Consider the following 23,395-nt stretch of genomic DNA (forward strand, 5'->3'; position numbering starts at 1 on the left):
TAGATTTCCACAATCAAAATAAAACCAATCGCCTTAGTACTCGATGAATATTCCACAAATACCTACTTGCTAAAAATTTAACTGGCTGGTAAAAAAATAAACAGGATTTAAATTCGACGTTTATATTTTTAGGACTTTAATTAAAATGAGCTCTCTTTCGAAGTCTCTTCTTTAGGTACTATATTATGGATTTAATCAAACTTAGGCTTAAAAGTTTAAAAACGCTCTAAAAATACCGCAAAATTTAGGATACGAACCTTTCGATATTTCTTATCTTCATAAATAATGAAGTAACGTAATCATGAACGGCGGAAACTCTCAATATTTTGGAAGAAATATTAGTTTACAAAATATTTTTCAATTTTATTCAAAATTTTTAGGAAAATGTAAAGACTTAGTTTGCGGTTTTCTGTATGAAAGTAAAATATTCTAGGCTAGCTTTCGTCGTCGAGTTTCTTTTTAATAAAATGTTCCTTTTCATAGGCGGGTACGTGATGGAACGAAAAAAAACTACGTTTACTGTAAACTGTAAGGCTTACAAAATAGGCGGTTTTTATTCAGCAATGTTCATGAAAAATATTTTGACCGTTAGAAGTATTCAGACTCTTATAAAGAAAAAAAATAGTTTTTAACATATCTACTACACAGCGTGACTTGAAAAGCCAATTAAGATACCTTCTTTTAGTAATTTTAAAAATCGCTGTAGTTGCTGTTCCTGTTGGTTCTTAAAACCCGCTTTTGTAGTTTGTGATACAGTTTACCAATATAAAAATTTTGTGTTGAAGGTGGTGGTTGGAAGTGTCACAATTTTGATCCTTGAATAGACCTTATCAAATCTAGTACCTACAACGCAAACGCAAACGCAAACTTGTAAAAGCAAAACACAGTTTTTTTTCTATTTTGTTTGTGGAATAATGGGTATGGATATAAGGTCTCAGCACACATATGGGATCGGAAAGGGATCGTAACCATAACGCCATTCGCCTCGCTGTCAACCAGGCGTCAACCTACCGTATGCACGTAATGAAAGCGTATCAGCAGCGCCTGTACGTCAACTCGGCTATGGCTAGGCGACACCGCGCTTACGCCTCGCCGCCCCCTGGCTGACGCGCAACACGAATGAAATACTCCTTGCGAATGGCGGCGTCTTTAGCAGGCAAGTCGCGGGAGGGGAAAGGGGAAAGGGTGGACGAAGAGATGTGAGCTCGGGTACGGAGAGACGTAAGCGCGGGGACGGAGAAACGTAAGCGCGGGGACGATGAGCCGTAAGCGCGGGAATTCAAGTTCGGAGCCTGTTCCGAGGCGAGGCGATTACGTTATTATTCCGATTAGTGTGCGTTGCAGTAGGGAGTTTAATACAAACCATTCTAAACGGCTAGAGGCGATACGGTGACGATCCCTTTCCGATCCCATATGTGTGCTGAGACCCATAGTATATTACTTTTAGCCAGCGGCTTAAAAATATGATATATGAACAATAACTATTAGAAACCAATACGGTAAAAAGTGTAAATTGAAAAAGTTTTTAGTACGCAGCTGAAACCTGTTAGTAATTCAACAGCGGTTGAATAGGATTTGTGAAGTTACTGACACAAAACCACGGCGTGATGTCAACAAAGTAAATAACATTGTATATGTTAGTTAGTTGGTTAGTTTTGCCATTACGTCGCGTTATTTAGTTTAACATTTAAAAACGTTTTTTTATACTAAAAAGTTTGGAAAAGTAATGTAGCGTTAATTACAGCGAGACAGTTAATCAAACATGTGTTTCGCCCTTCCACAGGGCGTCTGTGTTTTATGTCTTTTTTTATGGAAATCGATGCCTTTCAAAGCTTTGCCGATGAATTACATAGGTAATGGTAAAACAAATGTTAATCCAAACTGATGAGGCAGAATAAATTGTGTTTTGAATATACATACATGAAAGTGATAATTATTACTTAAATGTCACTTTGATGACGTAGTAATCCGTGACGGGTGTGGAACGAATAAAACAATAAGTAAAGAAACAATGCATGAACTATTGAAATTAAACGGTATTTCCGTGACGACATTATAATAACGCACAAATTCACGTAGTTTTGTTTATATTGTGTATATTTGCTACTTTAAGAAAACTATCAGTATCTGTGTGAAAATAAACAAAACAAATAAACATGACTGGAACCTTTAGCTAGTTCTATAGACTGCCCGCCCACGTCTGATAGTCGGAGCTCGATATTTTGTAGGAGAAAAATAGAACACAGTGATTGCAATATTGCAACGCACATGTCCTGCAAAAATCCTTGTCATACATACACCTATGTCCTACAAAAATTCTGACGTAGATGGGTTCACTTACGTTGCACTTTAAACTTTTATCAACTTATTAACCCACATATTCATTACTTTATGTATCGGAGTCGACATAAAAGCTTTGCGGGAAGCCATCCCATTAATATGAAGACCAAATTGTACACGTAAAGAATTCGAATTAATATGTTTAACGTGTTTAATAAAAGTACTATCAGCCTAACGAAAATAATAAAATAAAGAAATATATTAGGTACACAACCTGTAAACTATGACCAAACCAATAACAATATTTATCTGAGGATGTCCATTAAAACTCGAAAACACACCTCCAAACCACCACAGTTTCTGAATAGTTTCAAACCGCACTGACCTACAACATAAACCACAAATGCGTGATGTATTACCATACATTGTTTAACAATCTTCTAAACAACAACATTACTCCTATAGTCTTCATAATTCCAATAGGACAAGTCCACGCCTCAAACAGACCTCCGATTGGGCTTCGGCTGTCGGAAGAACCCAAAATTGGTTGCCTATTTTGAGTTCCATAAGCGAATCGCGTTCGATCAGTACCGAGATATAGTCAAAACATGGACAACGATGAACGAACCTCATCAACATCGCTATGGTGTACGCAAATGTGTTTCATTCGAACCATTTCCCAACTCAGAACCTCGATTACCTCATTTTCACGTTTGCGTTGCGATAACGCATCGTATCGCCCATAGCTACTTAGCATTTTAATATTATTTAGTATTTGATTAAGTTGGCCGTGGATAATACTCTAACAAAGTATGTTTTATCTAAAAATATAATATAACATTATTTACTGTAAATAATCTGAGCACTTTTAGTCATCACAATGGGTTGCTCGAATGGAGTCGCACTGAATCAACTACTTTTGGTTTCCCTAAAGTGCGTATCAATTGACTCCCTTTTTAATGAAATGCTAATGCGTTATTATTTTTGTTCTTTATTTGTTCCAGCTTGCTGCATTTAGCAAGAGGGAGGTCAGAAGTATACTCTGGGATAAGCAAATACTCCTTCCCAGATGATTTCATATTTGGAGTAGCGACGTCCGCATACCAAATTGAGGGAGCATGGAACGAAGAAGGTAAGCATTTTTGACAATTAGTAAAATATGTTGTGTTCATAATATTGTTCAGATTTACTTTATAGTGATTTATTTAAAAACATATCGTTTTAGCTATTATTCCAACTGCTAATTAGATACACTCAGATGGTTATTAAATACATAGGTATGTTACTTTGTGTATTTTGTGCCTGAAACGCCACCATAAAATACAGAAAGCAAGAAAGTACATACTTTAATAATTATATTATTTAATTCATCTCCTGTTGTTATTCATTATCAATTTATTCTAAATAGTTCTTCCTATCATATTATAAGTTATTGTTGCTGCTACGAACAACTTAGAAATGATAATAATTTTGCTGTGTTATTCACTAGGTAAAGGAGAAAGCATATTTGACACATTCATCCACCTACACCCTGAATATACTCCGGACCATTCAAACGGTGATGTGGCAGCGGACTCTTACCATCACTACATGGACGATATAGATCTGATCAAAAAACTTGGCGTAAGCCATTATAGAATGTCTATTTCGTGGCCCAGGTAAATACTACTAATTTCCTACTAATATGCATGTATGTTATTCTTTTACAATAAATATCTAGACCGTGGTATGTAGGTAGGCGATACCCTGGATTAATACCTACATAGGCTATTTTTTATCAACTCATCATGCAAGCAAAGCGGCGTGTGGTAGTCAATATGATAATAAAAACAAATATGTATCGTTCTTTAGAGAGAGATCAGCCAGCTGCGCAGGCCATATTAAAGTGCAAGTCTTTGCGTAGATACAGGTGCACTCAGTATTCCCTCACTCGCATAGCCCGATGAGACACAATCCAAAACGAACGGAGAGAGATCAGGTGCAGGACCGACACTTACGTGCTCTTCGATGCATGGTTGTATCACCACCAACTTTCAACTTCTATTTTTAATTGGTTTTATTTACCTACTTATCTAAGACATTGTGCATACTTACTTTGGATTATTTTGTTTACAGAATACTCCCAAATGGCACTGCCAATTACATAAACCTCCAAGGCGTGATGCACTACAGAAAACTGTTTGTGGAGCTTTTAAAAGCAAACATCATTCCTGTAGTTACAATTTACCACTGGGATATACCTACTGCTCTAGAGGGCCTTGGCTTGTGGAAAAACACAACTCTTGTAGACTATTTAGTGGACTATGCGAGAATTTTATTCAATCTGTACGGAGATCTTGTAAAAATATGGGTAACGATCAACGAACCAGATATAGTTTGTGCTGATGTAAGTTCAAGTGCCTCATTAGATTTGCTTCTAATTACAATAAGATTAGAGGTTTGATATCAGCTTTGCGATAAGTAATTTTCATGGGAATATGATATTGAGTCACAATAATGCTTTTCCGTTGACATTATTTTAATGATTCGACGTTATCGATAAGGTTCGATTTTCAAGTGAGGCTTATAACAATTTATTGATTTTGTTCTGACATTACTCCAGGGTATTAAATTTAACAAATACCTTCCCGAGGAAGCGACACACGGTTTAAACGAATACGTATGTATTCACAACATGTTACTAGCACACGCCAGGGTGTATCGTCTTTATGAAAAGGAATTTAAACCATATCAAAATGGTAAACTTGGCCTATGCCTCGATGTAATTTGGCCTGAACCAAAAAATCCCGGAAATCCTGAAGATTTAAAGGCTGGAGAAATATACTCACGGATGCGTGTAAGTTTCAATTACTTTATTATTATTGCTAACACTGGATATTTAATTACAATTGTTACAAAATATGCTTTTGGGAAACATGGTTAAAATATAATGCTATAATGCTTTGGCGATTTGCACACATATTTATTAACAATTGAGACTGAGGTTATATTATACGTGATATCGTGTTCAAACCTCTATTGTTTATTAACGTGGTTACAAATTCTGGGATACCTTTATCTACCTTTATTACTTTTTTTTATATAGTTTGCTTTCTATTTCAGATTGGAATCTACGCCCATTTAATATTCTCGGAAGATGGTGATTATCCTCCTTTTGTTCGCGAACGGGTTAACAGTATGAGTCACAAACAAGGATACCTGCAATCACGTCTGCCGTATTATACAGAGGAAGAGGTTAATTTAAAATAAAATAAATTATACTATAACTAGCGACCCGCTTCGGCTTCGCACGGGATTGCATTATTTCCCTACTATTTAATGTACATATATTATTATACATATAAACCTTCCTCTTTCATCCATCAATTAAAAAAATCGCATGAAAATCGGTTGCGTAGTTTTGAAGATTACAAAGCGAAGAAAGCGAAAGAAATTAAGCGTACAAAGTGACACGGGGACACAAGAAGGGGCTTTGTTTTATTGTTTAAAATTTAGCAAAAGGAAACATAACTATCTACTTAACTATTTTTTTTTTCAGGTAAAAGCCCTTCAAGGTAGCGCTGATTTCTTAGGAATCAATCACTATACCTCATTTTTGGCTTCCCAGTCATCTTCAGATCCTTCTTGGGCAGTACCATCAATGGACCAGGATACGGGAGTCAGGTTAGACAAAACCAAAGCCTGGCCAAGACCCGGTGCTGACTGGTTAAGCGTAAGTAATAATCTTTGAAGGAAATGTGTAAATAGGGGTGCATACACGGTGCATGTAGCTGGAGTAAGTTAACATGCGCAAGTGACAAGAGCATGCGGGTGGGTCGCTTTAGTACATGCGCGAGTCGCTGGACCAGCACGTTTTTAATGTGCATGTATCCTACGCATGTGCCTACACATGCGCAAGCTACTAGCACCGTGTAGATACACCCTAATTTTAACAGATATTATTCATAGTCGTGCTCTTTGTCATCGTCTTCAACTTAACCATAGTCGCTTAGAGAGTGGAACCTACTTTCTTTTAGTTCATGTAATAAAATCTGCTCATGAGTGGCAAATTATATGAAATACAAACTCCAATTACCTCATTTATTTTGCTTCTTGGAATGATTTTTACTGCACAAGATCTACTAATCAAACATTTCTCACAGGTATACCCACCCGGAATGCGTAAAGTTCTCAACTGGCTTCAAAATAATTTTAAACTACTGGAGAGAATACCAATAATAATTACTGAAAATGGCTTATCCGATTTTGGCCAAACAGCGGATTATGAAAGAGTTTCTTATTATAACGATTATCTCTATCAAATTCTGTTGGCCATACATGAAGATGGGTGCAATATCAAAGGCTATTTTGCTTGGAGCCTACTTGATACGTTTGAGTGGAATTATGGCTATACGTAAGTCTTGATTTATTTGGCATATTTAGTTAATTAAAATTAAATAATAACATACGGAGTCGAAGTAAAAACTTTTCCAAGTTTTTATGTTATTACGCTGTCGAGCACTTCAAAATACTAACTGTATGTGCTTGAAACTTGACCAAAGGAGGTACCTACTAAATATAATAATACATATTTACGTGTGCTTGTAAGCATTCCTAGGCCCCCAAGATTCCATGAAAGAGAAGAAATCTGCAAAGTGACAGCTGAGTTTAATCTTTATGTGTGAAGGACCCACATAATCACCGTAGATTCAGTTTCGAAATAATTATTTAGGACTTAAACTTTATCGATACATTAAAACCCTTTTTATATGCTTTTACTTATAGCCTGGTTTTGTTTTTTTTTTTTTCAGTGTAACATTCGGCTTATTCAAGGTGGATTTCAACAGTCCAAACAAGACGCGAACTCCTAAACTATCTGCGTATAACTACGCCAAAATTGTGCGCACGCGTCGTATTGATTTCGACTTTATTAAGGCGCCTGTAACTTACAATATATGGCAATACCTACCTTATCATTAGTTTTCAATACAAAAGTATTAAAATAAATTATAACCATGATTGGCAAATTTAGTTAATTCTGTTTTATTGTCCAACTCAATAATTATAAAGTTACCTACACATGTCATATTTAATACACAATATGTACATACCTATTTGCCTACTTGTCAAAAGTAAGTAGATGGATACGTAAAATGAAGGTGTTTTGTTAGATTATTGAAAAAGGATATTAATTTGAACCATTTTCATCACAATTTTACGTTCTAGCAATAACCTCTATTGTTATTATGGTATTTCAAAACATAAAGTACCTACTTTTGAAGGTATGGTAAAAAATTATCTACGGTTTACCATACAAAGCCATATCATTTTCAATACAAAAGTATTGGAACCCCTTTTTATTTTGATTGCAGATAGGAACTTATGCACACTCAATATTATCAGAAAAAAAGACTTTCCTCCTTTTGTGCGTGAATAGGTTAACAATATGAATAGGGAACAAGGACTCGCAGAATCACGACTACCATATTTCATTGACGCAGAAGTGAATGTTTTTCTTTTTTGAAAATTCGTTAAGGTATAAAGCGATACAAAACGCAGTAGCTCCTCACTGTCAAGAATTTGTCTGAAACAACTAGATGAGGCTGAAACACGGCGTAACTATTACATACTTTTGGCTGTTTAAATATCTTTTTTTTATACAAAGTCTCTTTGTGGAAGCTCTAACGTCTTAGGTGAGAACCACTACAGATTGTATCTAATAAGTCCGTCCTCAATGGAACCGAAAGCTATCAATAGCTATCAATACATATATATTTATGAATATATAATATATATTTTTTTATATGTATTATGTTTACGTGTTGTGTAGTTTTACTACATATATATGTTTAGTGTATTGTTATTTGATATTTTTGTTTAGGTATTCATATTTTTGTTGTGCGATTTTTGATCTATCGAATCTCTCTATGGCTTTAAGGTTGGCTGTAAGAGAACCCAATTCTGGGTTAAGCTCGCCGTTGTACATAAACATAAACAGCTTTGTTTCAACTACGCCATACAAGGGTCCCAAACAGGGCTATGGACCGCATGATTCCTATATATAACCGCCTACAGGGGCGCCTTAAATTGGGAAGCAACGTTGAGAAAAACCTAACTTAACCCAACTTAGTTTTTATATCTGCATCGTGTTTTATAAAGGGTATAAGATTAGAAAAGATTTGTCATTTACATTTTAGTAATCTGCATCACATTTATCACAATACAATAAATTCCTTATCACTGCATATTCTTCTTCTTTCGTGTCGATGACATGTCATATATTGAGACTACACTATGCCAGCCCAATATGCCCACAGCGAGAGCACGGCCGGATGCGCTCATTAAGTCCTCCCGCGAGCAAGTTTCAGGGCACAGTGGACATGCGATTAGGTGGGACATCGTCTGCACTGCAGCCCCGCACTCGCACCCAAGGTCCGCCCTGCCCGCGAAGCCCCACCTGGATCGATTATCTTTGCTCCGGCCGACCTGTGCAAATTGACATTGACAAACAAACAAATTCCTCTATCACACTTCGGTTCCGAAATGCTTCAAATTCAAATAAAGGTATCGAATTATTGCAAAATCCAATAGCAATGTGACAGGGACAAATAATTATGTTATGAATGCGACAGTCAGTTTGTTGCGATTCGGTAATATTGCTGAAACAATGTAATTGAGGTTCATTTCTTACAGAAGAAAAAAGAACATAGAATATGATTAAAAAGCTATTTTTTGTGAAAAATCTTACTCTTTCCTTACATCTGTCGTAACTTTATGGAATTATCAACAATATCCGTAGTACTATATATTATCCTCCCACAATGCACCATAAACCACTTCAAGACAGTCGATCACGTTGCTATATATCTACGTAATTTATATAGGCCAGCTTACAACGGACTGCTCTAAGATCTATGAACTTAGACACGAAGGGACACAGATTGATCGACTTCCTAGAAATAGTTTGCTAGTCTAGTATGCGTAAGTATTTGCGATAAATCTACGGTAAGGTTCATTTGGGAAAATCCTTTTTAGACCTGCGATAAAAAGGGGTGTTCTAAGTTTAACAGCTGTATCAGTATAGTTATCGGCACGAATCTTGAGCTCTGACCTTCACCTGCGCAGAAGTAATTTATTGGGTCCCTTTTGTGGTATGAAGTGAGGCACGGGGGCGGGATTGGCCCGCAGTGCATCGCGTAATAGCCGTCATTCGGGATTGGTTCTTTGCTAATAAATCACTTCTGCGCAGATGTAGGTCAGAGCTCAAGATTCGTGCCGATAACTATACCTATATTTGTGACGTCATTAGTTGCTTTTTGTTTTGAGAGCTGATCTAATTAGGGTGTATAAAAAAAGGTAGCAGGTAATTTTATTATATTTACGTAGTGATATCAAAGAGATATCGAGTGAATTTTAATTTTATAATGAACTTTTTGACAAACAGTTTTATACTTTGGTTGAAAGCTCCAGTTGATATTTTTATAAAGCCTTTATTTTTATTATTATTTTACCCATGATAAATTCCGTTAAAATGAGTCAAAGGACGATTTTAAATATAAACTTTTACGTTTTAATCTATTTTGGAAAATGTTTTCACTGGTATTTTCCTAGTCAATGTTGTTATGATATCATTTAATTAATGTTGTACAAAAATATATGTTTTGGGCTCTTGGTCCTAAATAAACTATTACCGATGAACGCCTACGAATCGGATTGATTCTTCGTGCTTGCTACCTAATTACGGACGCTTATTAGAGTAAAGTAAGTCGTGGTGGCCTAGTGGGTAAAGAACCAACCTCTCAAGTATGAGGGCGCGGGTTCGATCCCAGGTCAGGCAAGTTCCAATGCAACTTTTCTAAGTTTGTATGTACTTTCTAAGTATATCTTAGACACCATTGACTGTGTTTCGGATGGCACGTTAAACTGTAGGTCCCGGCTGTCATTGAACATCCTTGGCAGTCGTTACGGGTAGTCAGAAGCCAGTAAGTCTGACACCAGTCTAACCAAGGGGTATCGGGTTGCCCGGGAAACCGGGTTGAGGAGGTCAGATAGGCAGTCGCTTCTTGAAAAGCACTGGTACTCAGCTGAATCCGGTTAGACTGGAAGCCGAACCCAACATGATTGGGAAAAGGCTCGGAGGATGATGATTAGAGTAAAAGAAAACGATTGGTCATACCTACTGATGTTAATATGACAGCTGCTTCTCGCCTAGTCTATTAATTAACCATGTAGATATCTTAGATATATAAGTAGTCAGGTTCGGGCGATTCGACTAAGTTACATCGTTTGTACAAAAATATAAACTGATTTGTAAATGTGAACACCATGTAGCATTTTAATCTTTTTTTCATTATTTATTCTCATATTCTTTGTATATTGTGATTCTACATGATATTCGCATGCTATTATAGTATGTATATATGTACATACAAACTGTAATCCCTATTATTTTTAAAGGAGTAACCATGGAGTTTCTTTCCCGTTCTTCTCCATAGGAAGCTACTTTTGGAATGGGCAACTAGAATCAACTTTATTTATATTTTTTGACGTTCATAAGTGCTTGTGAAGGCCTTAATAAATGATTTGACTTTGACTTTACTTTTTTCAAGCTCAAACGATACTTTCATAATATTAGCCGGCTATGATGATGCCCTTATAATTGTTCAAAAGTCGCTATTAAGAAATTTGGCAAAACCTGTTGTTTAAATGTATTAAAAAATTAGTTTTTTTTTTACCGTAGCTTCTATTTAATTTAAAAAACGGTTTGTAAATAAATTACCAAACTCGAACATACATAGTTTATCACAGCTATAATAAATAAAAGCATGAATGACATCTTTACGCGTTAAATTCTTGAACAACTTAATTAAATAAAATTATTTGACAGCTCTTAAAAAAAGTTTTGATTTTTTTAAGAGCTGTCAAATAATTTTATAACTGTGTTAAACTATAGAGAAAATATATAAGCTTAGCTGGAAAGACCAGAAAAGTCCTACATTCACCTTCACCTCTCAACCTTGGCTATTTATAATGATTTTGTGCAAAGCAATCAATAAATTTGCGCATCTCATAGAATATGTATTTAGTGTAGAATAAAATGTCAATGCTATATAATTAGCAAAGCTTTTTACGAACATTTCTTATGAATAAAACCTCGGTTTATCGAGTTGTATGTAACATTAAATATGTAATATTTAAGTGTGCATTATTTTAAGATATTCTTGTTGCTATTTAGAGAATTTATTAATTTTGCACGGTATTCGAGGTATCGCTTGTTAACTTTAAAAAAAAAAACCCTGTTTATAAACTTTTTTCGTGTTATTATTTACACATTGATAACTTGATGACATTATTTACACGTTGATGACATTTTGGATTTAAAATTTGTGAATTCCAAATAGTTTTTTGAAATAATGTAGTAATCACACCAGTTTTGTATTTATATTAACTGTTGTTAATCTATTCTATTGAAAAACACTTTACAGCGTCATTAACTTCATATTACTTTATTTTGGACTCAGGACAATTAACAAAATAACCAAAACCGGTATAATTAAATGTGCCTATTTCAATTAACACGCGCCGTTTTTAAGTAAAGTACCTATTAACATAACCTTGAGTTAACCAGAAACACGTAAATTATTGTTATTACATTTACCAATTTGACGTACATATGACGTACAAAATATCGGATATGAAATCAGTTCCGATCAAGTAAATTTTGCAGGAAGGGCACTCCTGCAATCGGTCAGTTCACTTAGAGTTCGCGGACATAATATGTTTTGAGATTGCTTTCTGAATGCCAATGTGACGACTAGTTCCTTTGCCAGGAAGGCTTATAAGGTTACCTTGCTTAAAGGCTATAATTAAGATTGTCGCATTGAGTAGGTAAAGGCACCGGAGGAGTGTTTTAGTTAGCACAATGCGGAGCTCGCGTGGAGTCGCCCTGAACAGAGCACTTTTGGTAACTCTTAGGTGAGATCTAAGTGATTATTATCAGTGTTTTTTGTTTGTATTTGTTTAATTATTTGTGCGGTGTTTTGTTTTCGGAATATAATCGTTTAGTGTTAAAATGTGTATTTATATATGTTTGACTAATTATTATACTGTTTATTTTTGTTTTGGTGCGGTGTTATGTCATTCAGTGATGCTGGAAGTTTTATTAAAAAAAATTTTCGTGACTGTATTCAAAATATTCAAAACCGTTTGTATAACAAGTACCCACATAATCCGGTTTCAAATTAATCGTTAACTTTTTTCAATGATTTTATTAATCGCATATTTGTATCATGAGTTCAAACAATTAGTTATCTGCGTGGGTTTTGTGCTATAACCAGTTTCTAGGTAATAGTTATTAAATGTGATGCATAATGATAATAAAACAATTTATTACCAAGTTTATTGCTCTTATAACATAGTCATTTGTTTTCTGAACAAGATAAACAATATAAGTAATGATATGTTCTCCTTCACCTCAACTGAAGCATATGACAGCAAAACGTAGAGGAAGTGGTGAAGGGTGGGCGTTTTGGGGACTGTCTTTTGTTTTTTATTGTTCAAAAAGTGCTGTTTTGTATCCAAGTTTGAATAACTTTTGATTTTGTTATTGTCTTTTCTGGTTTAGCTTGCTTCAATTAGCAAGAGGGAGGCCAGAAGTGGACTCTAGGGCGAGCAATTATACCTTCCCGGAGGATTTCATATTCGGAGTGTCGACGGCCGCGTTTCAAATTGAAGGGGGATGGAATGAAGGAGGTAAGTGCGTTTTCATTCCTGAATGGTTTAATCGTTCACTACTTCATAGGGTACTTCAACCTTAATGGTTTTACTATGTCCGGATATTTTTTCGTGTATTTTTTAAATTTTAATCGTTTTTTTTTTTCAAATTCCTTTCGTTTTATTTAAATTAAAATTACTGTTGAAAAGAGATGTTACATACAATGTAATACCTCCTTTAAGGTTGTCTGGTCTATGACCGCTATCTATATATAGAAGTAATGTATTTTGTTAAATACTTAAGTAACATGGTGTTCTGAGAGTCAAATAATAAATTCCACATATATAAAAGTTTCACTGTTTTATCCCTTCAGGTTATGGTTACATTAATAATATTACATGTCTTTAAAGCTAGCTAACTCAGTGTTGATCACCAAGCAACTGCAGTAAAATATCCTGTTCTGATAGTCTATCGATCTAATAAATAGCAATATGATAAATGGTATTATTATGATAATAAAAACATTGTGCACGGTCTAATACTAAAATACATATTCATCTTATATGTTAATTGTGTAGCATTTTGCATTATTAAATCTTGCCAAGTTTTGTCACAGCAAAAAACAGAAAGAAAAATATACCGGAGGTATGTACTTTTAGTTACCAGAAAATTAGACAACCAGGCCTACCAATGGGTAACGAATTGCCCAGGTAACAGTGTTAAGAATATCAGATGGGCATTCACACCATGTAAAATACATGTGCCAGGATGCGTTTAGTAAAACTGGATTGGCTTCCAGTTGGCATTGGATGACATTATATTATTTACCAAACATCAAAGTTATGACTTAACATTATCTGAATATTGTTATTTTTAATTCTCGCAGGCAAAGGCGAAGGTATATGGGACACATACATCCACAAGCATCCTAATTACACTGCAGACCACTTAAACGGCGATGTGGCAGCCGACTCCTATCATCTCTGGAGGGATGACATAGAAATGATCAAAAGCATCGATATTCATTACTACAGACTGTCAATTTCATGGCCCAGGTATGCTGTCTATAAATTACTAGCTACTGCCAGCGGTTTCACCCGCATCCCGTGGGAACCTCTACGCGAACCCGGATAAAAGGTAGCCTATAGCCTTCTCACTCATCTCACAACTGAAATAATATTTTAAATCGGACCAGTAGTTCTTGAGAACAAACAAATAAACTCTTCAGTACCTATTAATTTCGTATTAGTATACTGATATTGTAAAGCATCAGCACATGTATGTAGGTAATTAAATTTGTAATAGATAAAAAAAAACTACTGCACCAATTAAAAAAATTATTCACTGTTAGAAAGTTACACTCTTCCCGAGTAACATAGGCTATTATACTTTATCCTGGTACGGGAAGTTCTCATGGGACGCGAGTGAAACCGCGGGGAAAAGGCCTTGTTCGATTATAAACAATTTAAAAATGCAATATGGATTAATTGCACCAATTATGGTGAAGGAAAAAGGTTGTAAGTTATTTGCGCTATAATCTATTTACATATTTAGGTATCGATATTGGCATAACTACCGATTTCTCGTATAATTAGGTACATTACATACATAGGTCATTATCAGTATACAGTCTACGCTAAAATTCATCGAATCGGTTTAACACATAACTAACAAGTAAGCAGACAGAATCACTTTCATTTTCCTAATGCAATGTAAGAATGTAGAACACTCTAAAAATTGGGGTCGATCACAAACACATAAATATGCATCCAAAACTAGTTTGTTTGTTATTTATATTTCCGTATTTATAATGAGAAAGAACCTGCTTTACAGCTTTTTTAATATAATGGTATCTTTGCTTATATAATCGGAATTTACGTCAATCTTTCTTTTTATTTATTTTTAATAATACAAAATGATATTTTCTTTTTATATGTGGAATCATCTTGTCGCTCATCAAAATTGACACTTATTAAAAATCAAGGTCAGGTGTTTTGAAGGTTCAAAATGTTGTTTTGGTTATTCAAGAAATTTGCATTTAAATACATAGTTAATTTTTAGACGCGGGATGACGCTAGCAATTTTGCACTTTGATCCTATTTCGATATAATTGGCAATTAACTAGTTTGCCCATATGCAGCCTTGCTGGCTTTGATATTTTTCGATTAAAAATTAAAATCTTAGAAGATTAATGTGAGTTAAATTACTACCTTTATAATTTACACATTACAGTCAGTATAATATTATTGATTCAAGTTTACCTGACGACAATCTCAGGCAATCTAAGACCGACCACAGAACATATTTCTAGTTTCAAAACACTTTCTTTAATTGAATCTTATTGTAATATGTGGCAATTATCTAGATTCTTATCCTACAAACTATGTCGTATCTTCAAAAACATAAACAGAAATCGGATGTTACTTAGAAATCAATTTCGTTCACAGGTTGCTCCCAAACGGTACGGACAACAACATAAGTCACGATGGTGCATCGTACTACCGTACATTGTTTGAAGAGCTACTAAAAGTCAACATCACTCCCGTAGTTACGTTGTACCACTGGGACATGCCCACACCTCTAATGGACCTGGGTGGTTGGACCAATCCCAAAATCATTGACTATTTCGAGGACTATGCGAGGGTCGTATTCAATCTGTACGGGGACTTAATTCAAATGTGGACAACTATAAACGAGCCTCATCAACAGTGTTATAACGTAAGTTCTTATTTGATTTATATAGAACAATTTATTCAATATAGATTTAGCTAAACCTTGATAATCGAACGTCGACTTACAATCATAAGATATTTTACAAGTCAGTAATTTGATTACGGTAAGTACCACGATTTAGATTAAAAGCAAAATTTTGGTAGATTAATTGAACCTTCGCACTTATTAGAGGTAAAACTAAAGTAGGTAACATTCGTGACTATCAGTCTCCATAACATTTAATGGATTGGTAATCACGTTATTAATGATGCAGTTCTAAATCCATCACAAGGTAAAAGGCTTTGGGCACGTCTTGCATCATTTCCTCGATATTATCACTTTGCCTCCAGGGTTACGGCCGTGATTACTTCGTACCAGCGTTGATGTCACATGGAGTTGGCGAGTACCTATGTACCCACTACACCTTACTTGCACACGCCCGAGTCTACCGCTTATACGAAAGGGAATTTAAACCTTATCAAAAAGGTACAATCTTCAATTTAACTTGACAATTACTTTCTGTATCATTGTTGCAGTAATCCGATTTTGTTATCTAATGTTCTACATTTACAACGTCTTTATCCTTTATTGCTTACATTATCTCATCTGTGTTATAAATTGCGTTAATTATTAATTGAATGACATTGTTTTCGTAATTAAGTGTCAGAGTATTAATTGTTATCATAACTTTCACTAAGCACCTTGAGCTCTTTGTGTTATCAGAAAAATAACGGTGGCATGATATTTGACTACTTTTGTTTTGTAGGAAAGGTGTCGATAACGCTTGATGCGTTTTGGGCTGATCCGAAAGACCCGAACAATCCTAATGACGTGCAAGCTGCGAAGGACTATCTTCAAATGCATGTTAGTTTCGTATTTTCATTTCACCAATACAATATTATACACTATTACAATTGTTTACCAAAGAACTATATCAGCGGACTACTAGACTATCTAAACTGTAACTATTCGTCTTCATTTCATAATGATCAAACATGAAACAATTTCATAATGATCTCCAAATATCATGCGCCTGTGAAAAAATATTTTAGATGAAGAAGAATTGATTTTAGTTTCTAAAATAATGTTGGTAATTTTGTTTTCAGCTGGACATTTATGCCCATCCAATCTATTCGGATGTTGGCGACTATCCTAGTTTCGTTCGTGAAAGGGTTAACAATATGAGTCGACAACAAGGTTACTCGCGGTCACGTCTGCCATATTTCTCAGATGAAGAGGTTTGTATGTTTTATTAATCATACAGATTATTTATCACTGAATGTCAGACAGAGTAAAGATAATTATACTTTCTATTTGCCTAATAAATATTTTGATAAGGCAGTCTAGTAAAATCAGTATGTCGGAGAATACAACATGATACTTTTTTTTTAACCACGTCAAATATCATAAAATGACCCCGCCTGCTGTGGGTTAGCAGCGGCGAGGTAGTATCAGACTCTTACTGACTAAAAACCGTCGTGTTCCGTCGTAAACTTTTTATCTACCAGGGCCGCGGTAACTCTTTCGAACAACCCGCAGCCCCACAGCATGATACCTCAATTTCAAATCTGATTGATCAAATCGGATCAGGGGTAGAACTTGTAAGAGACCTATAATCAATTTCAAAATGCTTCTTTCAGATCAAAATGCTTCAAGGAAGTGCCGATTTCTACGCTCTGAACCACTACACAACATTTTTGATGAGTCATTCATCAATGGAGCCTGGATGGATGGTGCCTTCTTTGGATCACGATACTGGTGTCAAAATGGAACAGAATGAATCCTGGCCAAGACCTGGTGCTGACTGGCTTTCAGTAAGTTGTATTTAAATCTGGCTAGAAAATGGAGTTATTAACTTTTATTTTGTAACACAAAATATCTGTTTTACTTTCGATTAGTATAGCAAGAATAATTGTTGTCTTGCTCAAAGGGATGAATAAACAAACCATATTATATTTACTAAATAATTATTTCGCTAGTTGGTATATCCTGTATCTCTGAAGTTTCAATAAATAATTGTTACTTATTGAAAAAAAAATACAATACCTTTTTATTTGTATCACAGTGACTGTTATTCACAGAAGGTAACAGAATACAGTTTTATTCAATTACGCGAGATATGAGTAATTCCAACGTATTAAATCGATGTTGTTGTGATCGAGACAAATACTCGTTTATTTTTATTGTTTCATCAACTATGTGTTACTTTCCTTTATTACTTCCCGATCATTTTATGAATCTTATCACGATTATTGCTTTGGATACAACACTTAGTTCTTGATCTGCAACTATGATTGCCTCTAAAGATAATAAAATAATGACTATTTGAAATACGTCACAATAATATAATTTAATTGTTGCAGATAACCTTAATTACTTTTAAATTAACGTATTTATTCCCATGAAATAAAATTGCTATTTTCTCACAGGTAAACCCACCCGGCTTCAGAAAACTCCTGAACTATTTAAATGACAACTACCGTATGGTAAGGGAAGATATCCCAATCATAATTACAGAAAACGGAGTGTGTGACTGGGGTCAAACAGAAGATTATGAAAGAGTATCTTATTATAATGAATACTTGTACCAAGTTCTGTTAGCAATGTATGAAGATGGATGCAACGTTAAAGGGTACTTCAGTTGGACACTTATGGATGACTTCGAATGGCCTGATGGTTATACGTAAGTATAATTCATATTACTATTTACTGAATCATTCCCGCTGTGTACCTATGTCCCGCTACCCGCGTGGCCCATGGAAGTGTCCGTAACGAGCTTTCCAGGCTGTGCTAGTTATGCTAAAAGTTTGAAAATCGCACTGAATTTTAGAACTGCACCTATTTTTGCTGGAAACTAAAATTGATGCAAGCTTCCTATATTTCAGACATTCCTATATTTTTCGTAAAATTGACAAACACCCGTTCTTCATACAGAAATATAAATAACTCAACTTCATTACTTATTCAATGCATACCAATAAAATGGGTCCAACATTGTTATGCATTAAAAGAATAGACTTAGCTAAATAGAACTTTATTCAAGTCCTTGACATACTGTTTCCTTTTAATACTGCAATTGTTTAGTTCCATTTCTGAGAGTACTTTTGTTAAGGTACAATAAGGCGCCCTATGTTTGGCTTATAGTAGAGGCCTATGCCTATGCTATGTACAAGAAGGTCCACTCTAGTTATTTGGTTCAGGTTGTAATACTCCTCAACTTGTGTGATCTAGTGAAAAATTACAAACACCTGCGAAAAATTAGAAACACCCACCCACCACGGTCTGCGGGATTGTTCGAAACAGTTACAGCGGCCCTGGCAGACAAAGGGTTCCAGAAGGAACATGGTGGGTTTTAGTCAGCAAGAGTCTGACACTCCCTCACGCTGCGCCCACAGCGGGACGGTCATTTGACGATTTCCCACAAAGAAACCGAAAGATTACTGATACTTACAAAGCCTTATTCTACTTAGGAAGTTTGCAGCACTGCTCTTTATTCACGACCACGCATTGCGTTGCATTTGTCTGTTACATTTCAACAAACTGGTTTACAAGGTTTAATATTGGTAAATACTATCTTTGCATAGTTCCAGTGCAATGTCCTAGTTTTATAACTAAGTACCTTACTATTCCTATAACCGAAAATATATCAATCAGGCTTGACTAAAAACTTCTTTTACACTTACCAACTAGGCTTATTACTTAACATTCAAGGTACGGAAAACCTTATAAAAATGTTTTTATGTCCTGGTTCTTGACGTCAATATTAACGTAATATTGTGCGTAATTTGTATAATCACTGCCAATAAAGTGTTTGGCCAAGGATGTATTTTCTACGGCTACAACATTTTTTTTTCAATTCCAATTATTATTTGTTTTAAGTTGTAGTCCAATTTTAATAAGATTTCCTTTTATTTATTTTCAGTACAAAATTCGGCCTATTCAAAGTAGATTTCGACAGCCCAAATAAGACGAGGACGCCAAAGTTATCGGCGCATAGTTTTAGCCACATAGCGCGCACGCGCCGAATCGACTTCGACTATATCAAGCCGCCCTCGAACTTAAATAAACTATTCGAATAAATCAATTTGTTAAATTAATAAATATAGGTAGTTATACTTTAACTTATGCAATAAATTTAAGCCGCATTAACTTGTTTTATTTATAAATTAACTTGTTTTATTTATAAATGAAAAGCAGTTGGGTGTTTTAATCTATGCATAATTGAATATTGATAGTTAATTACTAAACCTTGAATTGTTTAATAGGTTATAATCTCAATGTAAAAGTTTAAATATGCACTCTGATTACGCACAAATTATTTGTCTTGCGTAAATTACCTTATGGCATTTAAATAAAAATACTTAGCTTATAATAATATGGTTGCATGAACTACTGTATAAAAACTGTTCAGTCTTGGTTCCGGCAGCTGATGCAACCATCGACGAATATTGCAAACAAACGGCTGATCATTAAGATAATAGTAATAATAGGAGAAACCACACCATCTCAGACACTGTTATTTTCTTGAATGATAACGCTCTTTTATGACTTCGTTCACATAACATGGGTTTTTGGTAATAGCTATTCATTTTGTTTTTCTTTCCACCAGCAATTTCATTTTTTTTTTTGTTAACTTCTGTGCGTGGTTGTACTCAACTGTACACAGGTCAAATTAAAATAGAGGCCAAAATTCCTTTGAATTTAATCAACAGACCAAAATTGATCAGAACTGAATGTGAAACATTTTTGTGTACCCACTGAAAGTGCACGTAAATGTAAATATTTGGAAACAAAAAATATTTTATTTTAAAGCATACAAAAATTTTCCCCGTTATAAAAATGAGATGAGTAACTTTTACTTTACTTAAACGTATACTACATATTTATCCTGCACTTAGAATTTATAAAAAAACAATTTTGACCTTTTAAAATGAATAAAAAATGTGAATAAAACAATCAGCAGGAAAGGTTTTTTGCAATAATCTGTTTCAATGATTGACTGGACAGAACAGTAGTGTGTAATTAAATACCTGTGTATAATAAAAAAAAATGAACTTAAAATCTATTGGATCATCATTGCAAACATATCAGTATTAAAACCGTTCTCATTTCTTACTCGGCTTTACATCAGTTTATTCGAAAGATGCTGTATTTCCTTTTGGATTCGTTTTATAACCGTCGTCAGATTAATACTACTTCTTGTATAAACAAATATTAATCATACTGTATACCAGAGCTGTTTAGCCATAAAGATAATTTACGATACTCGTGCCAATACAAAGTACGTTGATATGCAATAATTTCAGTTATTTACTAAATAATATAGAGGTAGGTAATAGTGTGTCTTTGAGAAGTAATCATAGTTTTTGGAAGATGTAGATACGATTATTTTGTTGCAATTCGCATACCTACCACCAGTTATGTATCACCATGTAAGTAGAATATAAAAATGTGCATTGATGAGTCGATAACCTTGCTAATAAAACTACATCTTGTAATGCATGAAGATTGAGGAACTCGAAAGGTGTGAGAAAACCGGTTTTAAGTTTTTTGATGTTTATCTTTTCAAAATATGCATTTTTAAAAGGTATTAGAGTTTTTATTTGAGAAAGATAATCAAGCATTATTCCTTCATTTAGGTATTAGAAACATTATCAGGAAGGTTACGGTACCAACTAGTTGATATCTATTTTATTTTACTGTAACTGTATTGGACCATTTTCGTCACTTACTCACATGTTCGGGTTATGTAGTGACTTATCTCGCAAAGTATCATAAGTACTCAGTAGTAGAGACGCGTGTGGCTACATATCAGCTGAATTGTAGTACTTACTCAGTAGTAGAGAATTTCGTGGGTAAGTAACTGTCGAAAGGGTTTATCGGTCATAGAGTCCAGCCACGCTTGGTCCAGTTGGTACGTGGACCGGTGATCATCTTGTCATCACGAGTTAATCCATGTTTTGGAAGCCACATTAAATTGTTGTAACTTATTACAGTCAGACGTCGGGCCTGTGTCAGACTTTTTCAAACAACCAGTCTTGCCAAGTAATGTTAATCAAAAATAACTCACTTTATTCAATCAAATTAATCAGCAAAATTCCTAAAAAAAAATTGTAATCAGTAATATCAAAATAAAAAATCCATGAATATTTACTTTGTTTGTGAACACAATTGATTCGTGGAATTTTGACAGTTAGGTACAATTTTTTACAAATTAAAATGACACATTTTTTTCAATAAATATTGAATATGTACAAAACTTGGCAACAGTTGTTTGCTGCCAAGTTTCGTTTATTTTCAGTTAATTTAAAATTCCCAGAATCGCTGAATAAAATAAAATAGCAGCGTTTTACCTGAAATAAAACGCATATTAAATACTTACCTTATTTGAAGCTTACTAGTTTGAGATAGGCACCTACGTGTTTTCCGCTTTTATCTCTGTCCTTTTCTACCCCATATCTTGCATCTCTCTCGCACACCGACCAGTTTCACTCCCCACCAGGCAGGAGGCGACGAGTGTTCTCGGCGGCCACAGTTCGTCATTGAGTCGAAAACACCAGGCAGAAATTAAAATGTAAGCTTCAAATAAGGTAAGTATTTAATATGCGTTTTATTTCAGGTAAAACGCTGCTATTAAATCTTGACCGTTATTTGAAGCTTACTAGTTTGAGACGTGTTTGTTATCGCCTGGTGGAAGTGGACGCCAATGTGAGCAAAAGCACAATGAAATTGTGTATGTAAATAGGTACTTAGGTACACGAGTAATCACATGTAAGTATGTGTATTGCGTCCTGGAATACTAATGTAATCAAAGTTAACTGGTACTGGTACTCAGCTACATCCTGTTCGACTGGAAGCCGACCCCAACATAGTTGGGAAAGGGGCTCGAAGGATGAGTAATAAAAATTAAAAGAGAGATGCAAGAACAAAAGCAAAAATTGATTTCATTTTCTAATAGTAATTAACAAAAACATTGCGATACTTCTTAATAACAATAGTAACAAAAATATAGACATTAATCAGCTGGATTAATTAAATAATCGAGATAACTTGCTACTTCTATTTAGTGGGTATCTTTCCCTTCTGTAAAAATGGGCAAATGTATTGCCTGATCGCCAATTACCCTTTGCTAATATATCGTCCAAAGGTATATTGTCAACACAGATTTTGACGCTACCGCCGAGTGGAAGCTTCCTGGGGTTGTAGTTATTCCTGCCTCTTTTAACAATGTCTTAATCCACCCGCATCATCGTTCGGGTGCCTGCCTTTGGTTGGCCTCTAACGGATATAAATAAATTTAAGGAATTAGCCGATGTCCGTCTATCTTCTAACAAGGCTTTAGTCTTTCTGACCCAATACACTGGACTTAGATTTATATTTTCCTGATTATCCATCAAACAACAACCCGACTGCCTATGACTAGAACTGTCGGTCTTAGAGCCAAAGACTGGCCATAAGATTAAATTATCTTTGTTGTTTTTGAAATGTTCTGGGTCTATTGCAAGCAAGGAAAGATCATGGACTCGCCTTTCCGAAACAAGCTAGCAAAAGAAAGAGCAGCAGTGTGCCTGGAAGTTGCAAATGGATTATTCTCGTCTACGTTTACTGCACTTAAGTAGGTTACCAATTGGTCAATATTCCAGATGGACGGCTTCCCGGGGAACAGGTTTGCTCAGCGCTATTGATTTTAAAATGTGTCCGACTAGAACG

At 34.9% G+C, this 23,395-nt stretch overlaps 2 protein-coding genes across 2 annotated transcripts; both read left to right on the forward strand.

Annotated features, from left to right (window-relative positions):
* Nucleotides 1–3,093: 3,093 nt before the first annotated feature.
* Nucleotides 3,094–7,295, forward strand: LOC124631911 (myrosinase 1-like). The gene is made up of 9 exons (XM_047166545.1): nt 3,094–3,213; nt 3,285–3,412; nt 3,770–3,938; nt 4,396–4,666; nt 4,883–5,116; nt 5,383–5,514; nt 5,819–5,992; nt 6,423–6,673; nt 7,071–7,295. Exons 1-9 carry the CDS (start codon nt 3,161–3,163, stop codon nt 7,237–7,239), a joined length of 1,581 nt encoding a protein of 526 aa, XP_047022501.1. The 5' UTR covers nt 3,094–3,160; the 3' UTR covers nt 7,240–7,295.
* Nucleotides 7,296–12,117: 4,822 nt separating this feature from the next.
* Nucleotides 12,118–19,830, forward strand: LOC124632110 (myrosinase 1-like). Its single transcript, XM_047166778.1, has 10 exons — nt 12,118–12,234; nt 12,884–13,011; nt 13,860–14,028; nt 15,421–15,691; nt 16,036–16,171; nt 16,452–16,549; nt 16,792–16,923; nt 17,326–17,499; nt 18,115–18,368; nt 19,608–19,830. Exons 1-10 carry the CDS (start codon nt 12,182–12,184, stop codon nt 19,762–19,764), a joined length of 1,572 nt encoding a protein of 523 aa, XP_047022734.1. The 5' UTR covers nt 12,118–12,181; the 3' UTR covers nt 19,765–19,830.
* The last annotated feature ends 3,565 nt before the right edge of the window (nt 19,831–23,395 follow it).

The sequence above is a fragment of the Helicoverpa zea genome, chromosome 7 (assembly GCF_022581195.2).
Source record: "Helicoverpa zea isolate HzStark_Cry1AcR chromosome 7, ilHelZeax1.1, whole genome shotgun sequence".
In the NCBI taxonomy this organism is placed as follows: Eukaryota; Metazoa; Arthropoda; class Insecta; order Lepidoptera; family Noctuidae; genus Helicoverpa; species Helicoverpa zea.